We start from the raw sequence: 12,191 nt of genomic DNA on the forward strand, positions 1-12,191 counted from the left end.
CTGCAGCTATCAGAATAGACCTCTGCCTTTTATTGTCCAGCAGTTTCAATATGTGATGGTTTTTTCACTGACCTCTGTTGGGAGATGAGGTGGGATCTTGCATCTGGAAGTGTGTGTGCAAGGGAGACTAGTGAGGGGAGAATTGGCATAGCTATATAGTCTTATGCCCTCAGTGCTGGCTGATGGGTCAATCTCTGTCACTGATTATCATTGATCAGCAGCTGGGGAAGAGTAGTGGTGCACGGCTGCGCAATTGATTTATATTCCACTGGATTTTATAAGCACAAAAAGGGAGTCCTCAGCCCATTGTTCTTCTGCTGGAACGTGTTTTAATCCTGTTGTAACAGAGAAACCTTGTCAGTAAGAAAAAAAACTATAGCCCCTCCCCAAGAATCAATGCCTTGGTATCCTTCCAAACCCAGGCAACCTGTTCCACGTCCAGCCTCTCCAATCTCTTGTAAAGATGATTGCATCTGTGTGGTACTCAATTACATCATTCATGAAGTCCTGGATCTGAAGTGCTGTGTGTGTGAATGTTTATTAACCAGTCCTGTCTCTGAAACCTGAGTCTTGCTGCCATTTCACTGTAATGTTTTATTTCATCCCAAAATGTATCACCTCAGATTTAATTTGCGTAGACTATGAAGCGGTGTTTATACCTGCAGTTCCTTCTCGGCCTCTTCACAATTAATCGTGCTGTCAAATATTGGCATGCTTCCCCTGAGACCCATGTCCAGATTGCTTCTCCACCAACAAGTCTCCCCAGTTGCTATTGATAACAAAGACTGAATGGGGATAAAATGATTTTACCCAAACGATGAGTTTGTGTATCAGCAGAGACTGGTGCCTTTTCTCTAGGAAAGAGAAGGCTGAGAGGTGACCAGGGAGAGTTCTTCAAAATTACAAAAAGGTTTCATAGAATAAATGTTCCCATTTATGGGGAGTCAGAAGGTAGAGGTTGTAAATGTAAGATAATTGGGATTAAATCCAATAGGGAACACAGGAGAAGTAACTATACCTGGAGAATGTGTAGCTCTCCCCCACAGGGAATGGTTGAGTCAGAGTCGAAGTCGAGTTAATTGTCATATGCACAAGTACATGTGTGCACCGGTGCAATGAAAAACTTGTGGGAGTGTCACAGGCACATAGCATCATATAATCAGCATTCACAAGAAAAACATAAATTAAATGTAAATTGTATACTTTTATTAAAAAAAATGAACACAATTAGAACAAAAAAACAAAGTCCATTTTTGTGCAAAGTGATCATAGTGTTGCTAAAATGTAGTGATTAGGATTTTGCTGGTTGGTTCAAGAACCAAATAGTTGAAGGAAAGTAGCTGTTCCTGAACCTGGTGGTGTGGGACTTCAGACTTCTGTACCTCCTACCAAATGGTAGCTGCGAGAAGATGGCATGGCCCAGATGGTGAGGATCTTTGATGGATGTTGCCTTCCTGAGGCAGTGCCTCCTGTAGTTAGTACTGATGGTGGGGAGGGATGTGCCCGTGATGTATTGGGCTGAGTCCACTACTCCCTGCAGCTTCTTGCATTCCTGTGCATTCATATTACCATATCAGACCATGATGCAACCAGTCAGATTACTTTCAACAGTACATCTGTACAAGTGTGCTAGAGTGTTTGGTGACAAACCTCCTTAACCTCCTAAGAAAGTAAAGATGCTGACATGCTACCATTATGATTGCATCTACGTGCTGGGCCCAGGACAGCTTTTCTGATATGTTAATGCTCAGGAATTTAAAAGCTGCTGACTCTCTCCACCACTGATTTCCACCCAACATCCCCCCCCCAATGTAGACTGGTGCATGTTCACCCTCCTTCCCCTTCCTGAAGTCAACAGTCAGTTCTTTTACTGACATTCAGTGAGAGGTTGTCGTTGCAGCACCACTCAACCTGGTGTCCTACCTCAGTCTGGTAAGCTGACTGGCACCTGTGATTTGTCCAACAGCAGTGTTGTTGGCAAATTTGAAAAAGCATTGGAGCTGTGCTTAACCACACAGTTGTATGTATAGAGAGCAGAGCAGGGGGCTAAACATGCAACCTTGAGGTGCACCTGTGTTGATGATCAGTGAGGAGATGTTACCAATCCTCAATGATTGAGGTCTGCTGATGAGGAAGTTGAGTATCCAGTTGCAGGGGGAGGTACAAAGGCCCAGGTCTTGAACGTGATGATGAGTTTGGATGGGATGATTGTGTTGAACACTGAGCTGTAGTTGATGAACGGCAGCCTGACGTATGAGTTCCTGTTGTCCAGATGGTCCAGAGCAGAGTGAAGTGCCAGAAAAATCTGCTGTTTATCTGCTGTTTACCTGTTGTGGCAGTAGGCAAATTGGAGCAGATCCAGGTCATCTCAGGCAGGAGTTTATTCGTGCCATAACCAACTTCTTGAAGCACTTCATTACGGTTGATATAAGTACTACCAGACGGTAGTCATTGAGGCAGGTCACCAGGCTCTTCTTGGGCACCAGTACAATAGATGCATTTTTGAAGCGAGTGGGAACCTCAGACCACAGAAGCGAGAGGTTGAATATGTCCATAAACGCTCCAGCCAGTTGGTCTGCATAGATCTTTAGTAGTCGGCCAGGTGCACCATCTGGACCAGATGCCTTTCGTGGATTTCCCTCTTGAAGGATGCCCTGATGTCAGCCTCAGAGCCTGAAATTACAGGGTCATCAGAAGATGTGGGGGCTCGTGTGGGTGTGTCATAGTTCTCCCTATCAAAGCATAAAAAGGTATTGAGCTCATCCGGGAGTGATGGGTCGCTGCCGTTTGTGCTACCTGCTTTCGCCTTGTGGGAAGTTGTATTGTGCAAGCCCTGCCACAGCTGTCAAGCGTCCATCTGTGATTCCAGTTTAGTCTGAAATTGCCTCTTTGTGCTTGCAATGGCAATGAGTAGAACATCATTGAAACATTTAAGGGGCTGCTGGATGGATACACCAGAGGGGGAGTAATGTGGGAGGAGGCTTGTGGATGATGACCGGTACTGTGGGAGGGGCTGCACTGAGGGAGTGTCTCACTGTGGGAGGGAAGCAACCGAGTGCTGCGCTTTTAAGATGTCGTATTGTGGGTGAGATTTTAAACGGAGGTCCTGCCTGCCACCTTTTCTGCAGGTGCAGCATTCCACAGTAATTCGAGCCAGGCAGGGGCATTCCCATTGCTAAAAGTGATCGTTTGGATCTCGTGAGCATCACCTGTGTGCCATGATTTTTCCCCTTTTCAGAAGGTACTTCATTGACTGTAAAATGCACTAGGAAGTCCTGTGGTAGGTGTGGTATGAGTGCCTTTCTCTCTAACTGTGAGTCAGAGTGGGTGAGCAGCAGAGTCTGTCCTGTGTTATTTTTCTCCCCAGAGGAAGCGAGGCTCAGGGTCCTGGCTGCATTACCCCGAGCTTGGTTGTATCCCAATGTGACAGTTAAAATTCATTTCCACCACAGCTTCCATGGTGTCAGAAACGTGGAACTGTGTGGCCTCCACTCCTCACTTGCCCCGTCCCTCCCTAGTCCACGGGAAGGGAGATGGCAAGGTCACTTCAACAAAGATTGTTCTGGGGTTGGGGCAGGAAACAAACTGCTGGAGGAACTCAGCAGGTCAGGCCCTGGTGCAGGGTCACAACCTGAGATGTCGACTATTCCACTTCCTCCACAGGTGCTGCTTGACCCTCTGGGTTCCTCCAGCAGTTGGTTGTTTTTTGCTCCAGGTTCCAGCATCTACAGTCTTTTGTGTCTCTGTTCTGGGACTGGTTTTGTGAATTGCTCCATCTTTTGTCATTTACTGGGCAGGTGCTGCAGAATATTCTTGACACAGAGTGCGACTATGCGGAGGAACTAACGATGCTTCTGTCAACTTTCCTGCGACCACTACAAGCCAGCGACAAGTGAGATCAGTTTCTGTGACTTTTAGGGCAAAGTGTGGTTATAATTTTTGTCAGCTTTTCACTTTCTGAGTTAAAACATGGAACAGTACCAGAACAGGCCCTTGGGTCCACAATGTTGTGCCAAACAAATTAAACTAGCAATCAAATGCTCAACTAAATTAGACCCTTCTGCCTACACAATGTCCATATCCTTTTCCTGCACATTCATGTGCCTATCCAAGAGCCTCCCGAACACCTCCATCGCATCTGCTTCCACCACGACTCCAGGCACCCACTGTGCTCTATTTTTAAAAAAAAACTTGCTCCACATATCTCCCTTGAACTTATCTCTCACTTTAAATGCATGCCCTCCAGCACTAGACACTTCGATCCTGGGAAAAAGATACTGGCTGTCTACACTATCTATGCTCCTCATAATCTTTTAAACCTCTATCTTATCAGTCTCTGCTGCTCCGGAGAAAACAACCCAAGTTTGTCCAACCTCTCCTCTCAGCACATGCCCTCCAATCCAGGCAGCATCCGGTAAACCTCCTCTGCACCCCCTCCAAATTCCCAACACCCCTCCCATAATGGGATGACTAGAATTGAATGCAATATTCCAGATGCAGCCCAACTAGAGTTTTATAAAGTTGCAACACAACCTCTTGACTCTTGAACTCATTGCCTCGACTAATAAAGGCAAGCATGCCATATGCTGCCATTACCATCCTATCAACCTGTGTAGCTGCTTTCTGGGAGCTATGGACTTGGACCCCAAGATCCCCCTGCACTTCAACACTGTTAAGGGTCTTGCCATTACATTTGAATAAAGCTGAGTTCTCTGAGAACTTTGTACAAATGAGGTGTGTGGTAGAACAAAGAGACCTGGGAATATAGATCCATAATTCCTTAAGTGGCGTCGCAGGTAGATAGGGTTGTAAAGAGAACTTTTGGCACATTGGCCTTCATAAATCAGGGTGTTGAGTACAGGAGTTGGGATGTTATGTTGAAGTTGTACAAGATGTTGGTGAGGCTGAATTTAGAGTATTGTGTGCAGTTCTGGTCACCTACATACAGGAAAGATATCAATAAGCTTGAAAGAGTGCAGAGAAAATTTACAAGGATGTTGCCGAAAACCTGAGTTATAAGGGAAAGGTTGAATAGGTTAGGACTTTATTCCCTGGAGCGCAGGAGAATGAGGGGAGATCTTACAACGGTATACAAAATTGAGGGGTATAGATGGGGTGAATGCGTGCAAGCTTCCCCCCTCAGTTTGAGTGAGACTAGAAATAGAGGTCATAGGTTGGGTGAAATATTTAAGGGGAATCTGAGGGGAAACGTCACTCAGAGGGTGGTGCGAGTGTGGAACAAGCTGCCAGCGGAATTGGTAGCTGCAGGTTCAGTTGTAACGCTGTAGTACTCTGACTCTAAATAGTGAAGTAAACACATTTAGGAACACAAGACGGGACGACACTGAACAATGTGTTAATGAGTATTTCAGACCCAGTGTATTTATAATAGTATCTTCAATGTGGAGGAACATTGCTACCTGGCTAGCATAAAATTCGACCCTGAGTTTAGGCAGATTCAGAGTACAGAGGAGGATGTAAAGATCATATTGACAAGCTGAGTTAGTGGGCAAGGACATAGAATATTAAGTGGGAAAAACGTGAGCTATCCACAAAACAAAAGCAGAGTATTTGTTCAACATTTTTTACTTTCATTGTTTATGTTCAAAGGGACCTGATGTCCTTATCTACAAGCATTGAAGGCCAGCTTGCAGGTACATATGTGGTTAGGAGGGCAAAGGTTACATTATACTTTATTATGAGAGTTTGATACAGGAGTAAAATTGTCTTGCAGCAATTAAATGGGGCCATGGTGAGATCGCACCAAGAGTATTATGTACAGTTTGGTCTCTTTCACTAATAAAGTATAACCCTGCCATAGAGGGAGTGCAGTGAATATTCACTGACTGGTTCCAGAAACAGTGGTTTATGAGGAGGGATCAGGTAACTTTGGGCTGTATTTTCCATATTTAGAAGAATAAGGGCAGATATCATCAACATTCTTAAAGGGGTGTGACAGACTGGATGCAGGGACAATGTTCCTCCAGACTGAGGAGTCTAGGACAAGGGAGCATGCTCAGAATAAGGGGTAGTCCTTTTAGGATGGAGATGAGGTCAATTTTCTTCATTCAGAGGGTGTGAATCTTTGGAATTTTCTACCTGTGTGCAGTCAGTCCTGGAATTGATTTAATATCAAAATTGATAGATTTCTGGATATTATGGGGATAATGCAGGAAATTGCCTTGGAGGTAGATCTTCAGCCATGATCTTGTTGAATGGTGGAGAAGGCACAAAAGGTTGAATTGTCTCCTCCTATTTCTTATTAGCTGCATATTTGGACACGTGATCAAAGACTGATGGAGAGGGAGTTCCAGCACTTGGTAGTTGAAGGCACAACTGCCAGTGAAGCAGTGATCAATTGACTGGCATTGGCAGAGTGTGGGAATCTTGGAGGGCTGGAGGAGGTTAGAGAGGGTGAGGCCATTGAGAATTTTGTGCTTAATGATAGAAATTTGAAAATTGTTTTGCAAATCAGTGTAAATCAGTAAGTAGGGGTGATGATGAATGGGACGATGCTCATTAGCACGAGTTTATGGAGGGAAGGTGGGAGAGACCAGCAGGAGTGTGTTTGTAGGTTACACTGGCGTGGATGAGAAAGCTTCAGTCTGAAGCTGTCAGATTGTAATAAAAACTCCTTTAGGGAAGGAAACTAGTGGTCTTGAGCTGATCTGGCAGAAGTCTGGTGCTTATTATTCATACCAAACCGTGACTGAAGGCAATGACTGGTGGACAGGGGATCCCCAAATTCCGGAAATCTATTTGACATGTATATAGATGGGTATGTGATTGCGTCAAAAATATTGAGCTAATCCTGTATGTTACATTTTCAGGTTAAGTGTTACTGAAATGACATCCTTGATGGGAAACCTGGAGGACATTTGTTCTTTCCAGCAAAGCCTTGTTCAGTCTTTAGAAGATTGCACCAAGTGAGTGACTGAGAAGGGGATGAGTAAGTTTCTGCAAATGATCTTACTGCTGTCTTTAGTTCCAGCTGGAGCACAGCTGATGAAATGCAGGTTGAGTAATCTGGTTTATCTGTCCATGTCAACAGGTTGTTGTGCTTTTTCTCTTGCTCTCACTTCCCATCTTCTGTTGGGAAGCAGAGGTCACAGTGCCTTGGTGACTTTTTGGAGGTCACAGAAGGTCTTGTCTACTTGATCACAGCATTCCAGTTGGCACTGAGCAGCCCTGGAACCAGTGCTTTCTCTTGTCTCAACCTGTGTGATGAAACTATGATTTCTGATGCATTTTACAACCTCAGGACAGTCCAACATGCTTTATACCCAATAATGTGCTTTAGAAGTGATGTCATTGTTGCAATGCTGGAAACATGTCAGCCACCTGCACAAAGCAAGTTCAGTAACAGCGACTTGATGATGCCTTCAATGGGGGGGTAGATATCAACCAGGGGAAAGTCCTTGTTCTTCCAGTAGACCTCTGGGATTCCATGATCCTCCTGAAAGGACAGTTGGTGTCTCAGTTTAAGTAACAGAAAGCACAGTGCTGCTTCAGTACAGCTTCCTCTGTGTTACCCCAGGTTGTCCATCTGGCATGCTCCCTCAGTGATGCCTTTTTTGCGTGGTACTGCCTCAGTGTTTCCTTCCCAATGTCCATAACTTAATCTTTTATGAGATTTTATAAGATTTGAGTCCTGAAATGGTTGACACCGGGAGAATGTAGCGATTGGTGTCAAGGCATGTGTGAACTGAATCCTTAGTTTGTTGCTGTGTTTACATTGATGATAGCAGTGCACAGAATTTCATGATGGACTGGGAATGCAACGTACAAGTCAACAGTTCCTTTCAAATTGCACATCATCCTGACCTGGGAATGTATTGGTGTTCCTTCATTGTTGTTGGGTCAAAATCCTGAAACTCCTGGGCTAATAGGTCTGTGGAACTACTTTCACTACTGGACTGCTGTGGAACTAAAGATAGTTTCTTGTACCTTCAGTGATCAATGGGTGATGAATGCTACATTTGCCTGTGATGCCCTCCTCCAGTAAATTAATAAATATCAAACTGAAAATGAAGGATTGGCTATCCTTTAAATTTCAATTAATTGGTTAGTCATTAAACTTTATTTATAAAAGTAAACATAAGCTTGCCTTGTGCCCTAACGTTAACAAAAGTGTTGCAAGCACTCGGCAGGTCAGGTGGCATCTGTAGAAAGAGGAACAGTTAATGTTTCAGGTTAGGACTGTTTTGATGAGTCTTTAACCTGAACCATTAACTCTGCTTCTCCTCCCACAGACCCTGCCTGACCTGCTAGGTGTTTCTAGCATTTTTTTTTCTAGTTTAGATTGCCAGCATCTGCAGTTTTTGGTTTTCATTTGCCTTGTGTTCTGTTGGTTTGTGTGTGCAGGTTACCTGAATCACAGCAGAAAGTTGGGGGCTGCTTTGCAAATCTAATGTCACAGATGAAAAGTCTGTATCTTGCATATTGTGCCAACCATCCCTGGGCTGTTAATGTCCTCACAGAGTACAGGTATGTGATTTAACCCTGTGGGCAGAGGAATGAAGGGAATAAAAACTGTAAGGGAGCAGAAATTCCAAGCGTCTACTCTCAGCCCTGAGCTTTGCCCAGTGGTGTGGCATGTGTGGTGTATCTGACATGTCTAAAAATGGGGGTATTGATGGGTGTGGTGTGTGAGGGAATGTGTCTGAGGAGGCCCAGGGGATGTGTGCAAGAGAATGTGTATGTGAAGGGGCCTGTGTGCTGAGGGATCATTTGTAAGGGAGCATGTATGTGAAGGAGGCTGTGTGCTGAGGAAAGGTGTGTGAAGGAACATGAATGTTGGGTGGGGTGGGATATGTGAGCACGTGTGTATAGAGGGGGTTGTGTGCTGACAGAGGGTGTGTGAAGGAACAAATGGGCTTTACACCCCTGGTATTTGAGCATCTCCATCAAAAACCCCTTTACCTTGGTTTGCGCTCTGTCAGAGAAACTGGAGTGTTGGTGGGGTTCAGAAGTAACTAAAGTCATTTTCTGAGCTGTTTTGTTGCCTTCAGTGAGGAACTGGGGGAGTTTATGGAAATGAAAGGAGCAACAAGTCCTGGAATCCTCGTGCTCACCACCAGCCTGAGCAAACCCTTCATGAGACTGGACAAATACCCAACTCTACTGAAGGAACTGGAGCGTCACATGGAGGTAAAAGATTCCTAATTGCTAATGGTGCTTATCTCTGCAAACATGGAACTATTCAGGGACAGTTTTGAAGTTCATCATCTCCTAGGTTCATTGACGTGGATGTGCAAGTGTGCACCCTGGCCTTTGACAAGTTGGGTATTTTGATGGTTGACTGTTTCACAGTAGGCAAGCCCATCCAGCCAGACCAGTCCCAGCTTGTGGAATGGGTGAATTAAATTCCTAAAGATTTCCTGACCACCAATTCTAAATGTTTAATGTGTTCATTTGTCCTTTGCCATAGCAATCCCACCCAGATTGGTCTGACATCCAGAAATCCATGACTGCCTTCAAAGCTCTTTCGGTAAGGTGCAAGTACCAACTGCTGCTGCTCATTGGTTATGAGTCTTTGCGTAATGAATTGTTAGAGTTTTGGGGTTGAATCTTCGGGAGTTAGATTTGAACTGATTAATTTATGTTTAACTTAACTGAGAAATGGCAATTTGTTTCTCTTGTGTTTCATTAAATAATTATATAAACCTGGTACACCAAGCATTCATTGCTCAACATCCTGGATCACTCAATGTTTTTCCACTTGTGTATTCTTACCTTTAATACTGCCAGTGTAGATCAGTGTTCCCTGGAAAAACTGGCAGAGCACCTGAACCGCTGATACCCAAGCCCAAAATGGGAGGATCAGCACTTCACAGGTCTGTGGGGTGGACTTATTCTAGTCAGGTTGACATTTATTGTCACTGGCTCAGGGAAGGTCACTGCTGGCAAGTCAGCAGGGAGAGGGTGAGGGCAGATGGGGTAAGTCACTGACAGGTGGTTGGGTGTGTGGTTGCTGTGTTCTGGTCACGCGTTCTCTGCTGGCTGCATAGAGCAGATCACCGCCAGCATGTTCTGAGTGATAGTGGCAAGGAGGGAGGTTTTAAATGGGATTTTTCACTTCTGTTGGTAAGCTTTAAATTAGATGGAAAATTTCTGTTCTCAGACCCTAGTGGTTTGTGCATTCAGTAATTAATGTTTAATTCTTTTCTAATAGTCTCAGTGTCAAGAAGTCCGGAAAAGAAAGGAGTTGGAACTCCAGATCCTGACGGAAGCAGTCCATGGCTGGGAGGGCGAAGATATCCAATCCCTGGGCAATGTCATCTATATGTCCCAGCTCATGGTTCAGAGTGGCAACGAGGTAACTTACCTTCTCAGCTCGCTCTTGGCAGCTGCAGGGATTGTTGTAACTCCAGTCTCCCTCCTTAGATGAGGTTCTCCATCCCACTCCCTGTTAGCTTCCTGGATCCTGCTCTCTCCATTATTGTGGGCTCCTAGATCCAGTGATGGGAAGTGAATAGCATCATCAGTTGCTCTTGTGCTACGTGTGGGTCTTCCTTCTGTGTGGTGGATCAGGGTTTTGTCCTGTTTGAACAGTTAAGTTTCAAATTATTGATCCCACTTCTCATCACTGCTGAATAAAATTAGGAAATGATCTGTGAATTTCCTGTTTCCTGGGACAAAGTGAAATGAAAGATTAACTGAACATTAATTTATAAACAGTGTTTGCAGCTGATTATCATTGCCACAGTTTGGTGGGGTTTGTCAGATTCCTACCAACTGCAGAATGAAATTTCCTGCTCTTCCCTTCCACTTTCCAGATGGGATTCTGTGCTGCGTTGCAGAGCTCTGAGTCTGGGAGTTGTAAGCAAGATTTTCCTTTCTCTCTTGTCTCAGTCTGAGGAAACGTGAAGGTTTGGGGAGGCACAATGCAGGGCTGGAATGTTCAGGTTTGAGGGGTTTGTGGTTTCTCCAAGCTCACTTCCCTAACTGGGGGAAACCCTGGAACAAACGTGTTTCCACTGTTCCCACTGGGATACACCATGTGTAGTTGATGGGCATCCCTGCGTAATAATTTTTCTCTCCATCAGCCACCGATCTTTGTGGCTGCAGAATGAGAGTGGTCATTAATTGCTTCTAATGTTCCTTTTTTAGGAGAAATGTGAGAGATATTTTCTCCTATTTCCACATGTCCTTCTCATGCTGTCTGCCAGTCCCAGGATGAGTGGTTTCATTTATCAGGTGAGGGAATCTCACTTACTGCTTTGTTAGTTGACCATTTGCAAAAACAGTGTCTATGGTCTGTAAAAACGTGTATAAAGTCCTCCTCTCCTGTAGGAATAGAACTGATATTCCAGATTAACATCGCAACCTCGCTCCATTACTACCTGTTGTATGTTCAATCCTTCTGGATTGGTGAAAGTATCTTCTGTTAAGCATGAACTTGTCAGGAAGTTGAAATGCTGTTAGTGTGTGTGATAAAATGACTGCTACCTGGCAATAGAGATTTATGATGACGCTTAGAATATATGCCTGAATCCATTGATATCTGTTACTTTATTCTTAATAAAATGTAACTACTTCACCCAGAGGGTGATGGGAACATGGAGCTCACTCCTGGTAGGTTGATAGTGTGAGACACAATCAGGTCAGGGAAGCTGGTGTGGAGCAAAGCAACCATGGGCAATTTGATTTGACAATTAGGCTGTTTCCATGTTGTAAATGTGAACATTCTTTATTGTACAAACCCACACGTTTCATGATCGTCAAAGTTGTCCCTGTTCTTCTATTCCCCTGGCTGCCTTCCATTTCTTTAGTAAGCAGTGTGCAGTTTGATTATTCAGTTCTGTTACGTTTTGACTTGTCCTGTAATTTCTCTCACTTCATGGGCAATGTTTGATAGTTGAGGTGTATAGATGAGAAACCAATGAGGTCCAGGCATAGATCCCTGTGGTAATCAGTGCAAACATTTCACCAGTAAGATAACATGTATGAAACTCTGCTGTTTTCTGCAAACAACCTTTCAACTGTGCAACCTGAGGCTTAATGAAGTGTGCCTTAAATACTTGCACCAAGTCAACAGGTGTCAGCAATTGAGTTCTGAATGCATTTCTTCCTGATAATAACCATGGAGCATGTTACGATATTTACCATAAAGAAGTTATATAATTGTATATCGTTGATATAACTGTGTTTATTACAGGTTATTGCTGTCAGCTTGTAGATGTGATTAA

The 12,191-nt window shown here is 44.2% G+C and overlaps 1 protein-coding gene across 1 annotated transcript in view; it reads left to right on the top strand.

Moving 5' to 3' along the window:
* LOC127575777 (rho guanine nucleotide exchange factor 7-like) overlaps positions 1 to 12,191 on the top strand; it is a 73,598-nt gene that overhangs the window by 35,455 nt on the left and 25,952 nt on the right. The window contains 7 exon segments of the mRNA XM_052025857.1: positions 3,798 to 3,892; positions 6,831 to 6,926; positions 8,365 to 8,487; positions 9,012 to 9,150; positions 9,431 to 9,490; positions 10,175 to 10,318; positions 11,113 to 11,199. Of these exon segments, the coding sequence (XP_051881817.1) occupies positions 3,798 to 3,892; positions 6,831 to 6,926; positions 8,365 to 8,487; positions 9,012 to 9,150; positions 9,431 to 9,490; positions 10,175 to 10,318; positions 11,113 to 11,199 (744 nt within the window).

Source organism: Pristis pectinata, chromosome 11 (genome assembly GCF_009764475.1).
Source record: "Pristis pectinata isolate sPriPec2 chromosome 11, sPriPec2.1.pri, whole genome shotgun sequence".
Lineage (NCBI taxonomy): Eukaryota > Metazoa > Chordata > Chondrichthyes > Rhinopristiformes > Pristidae > Pristis > Pristis pectinata.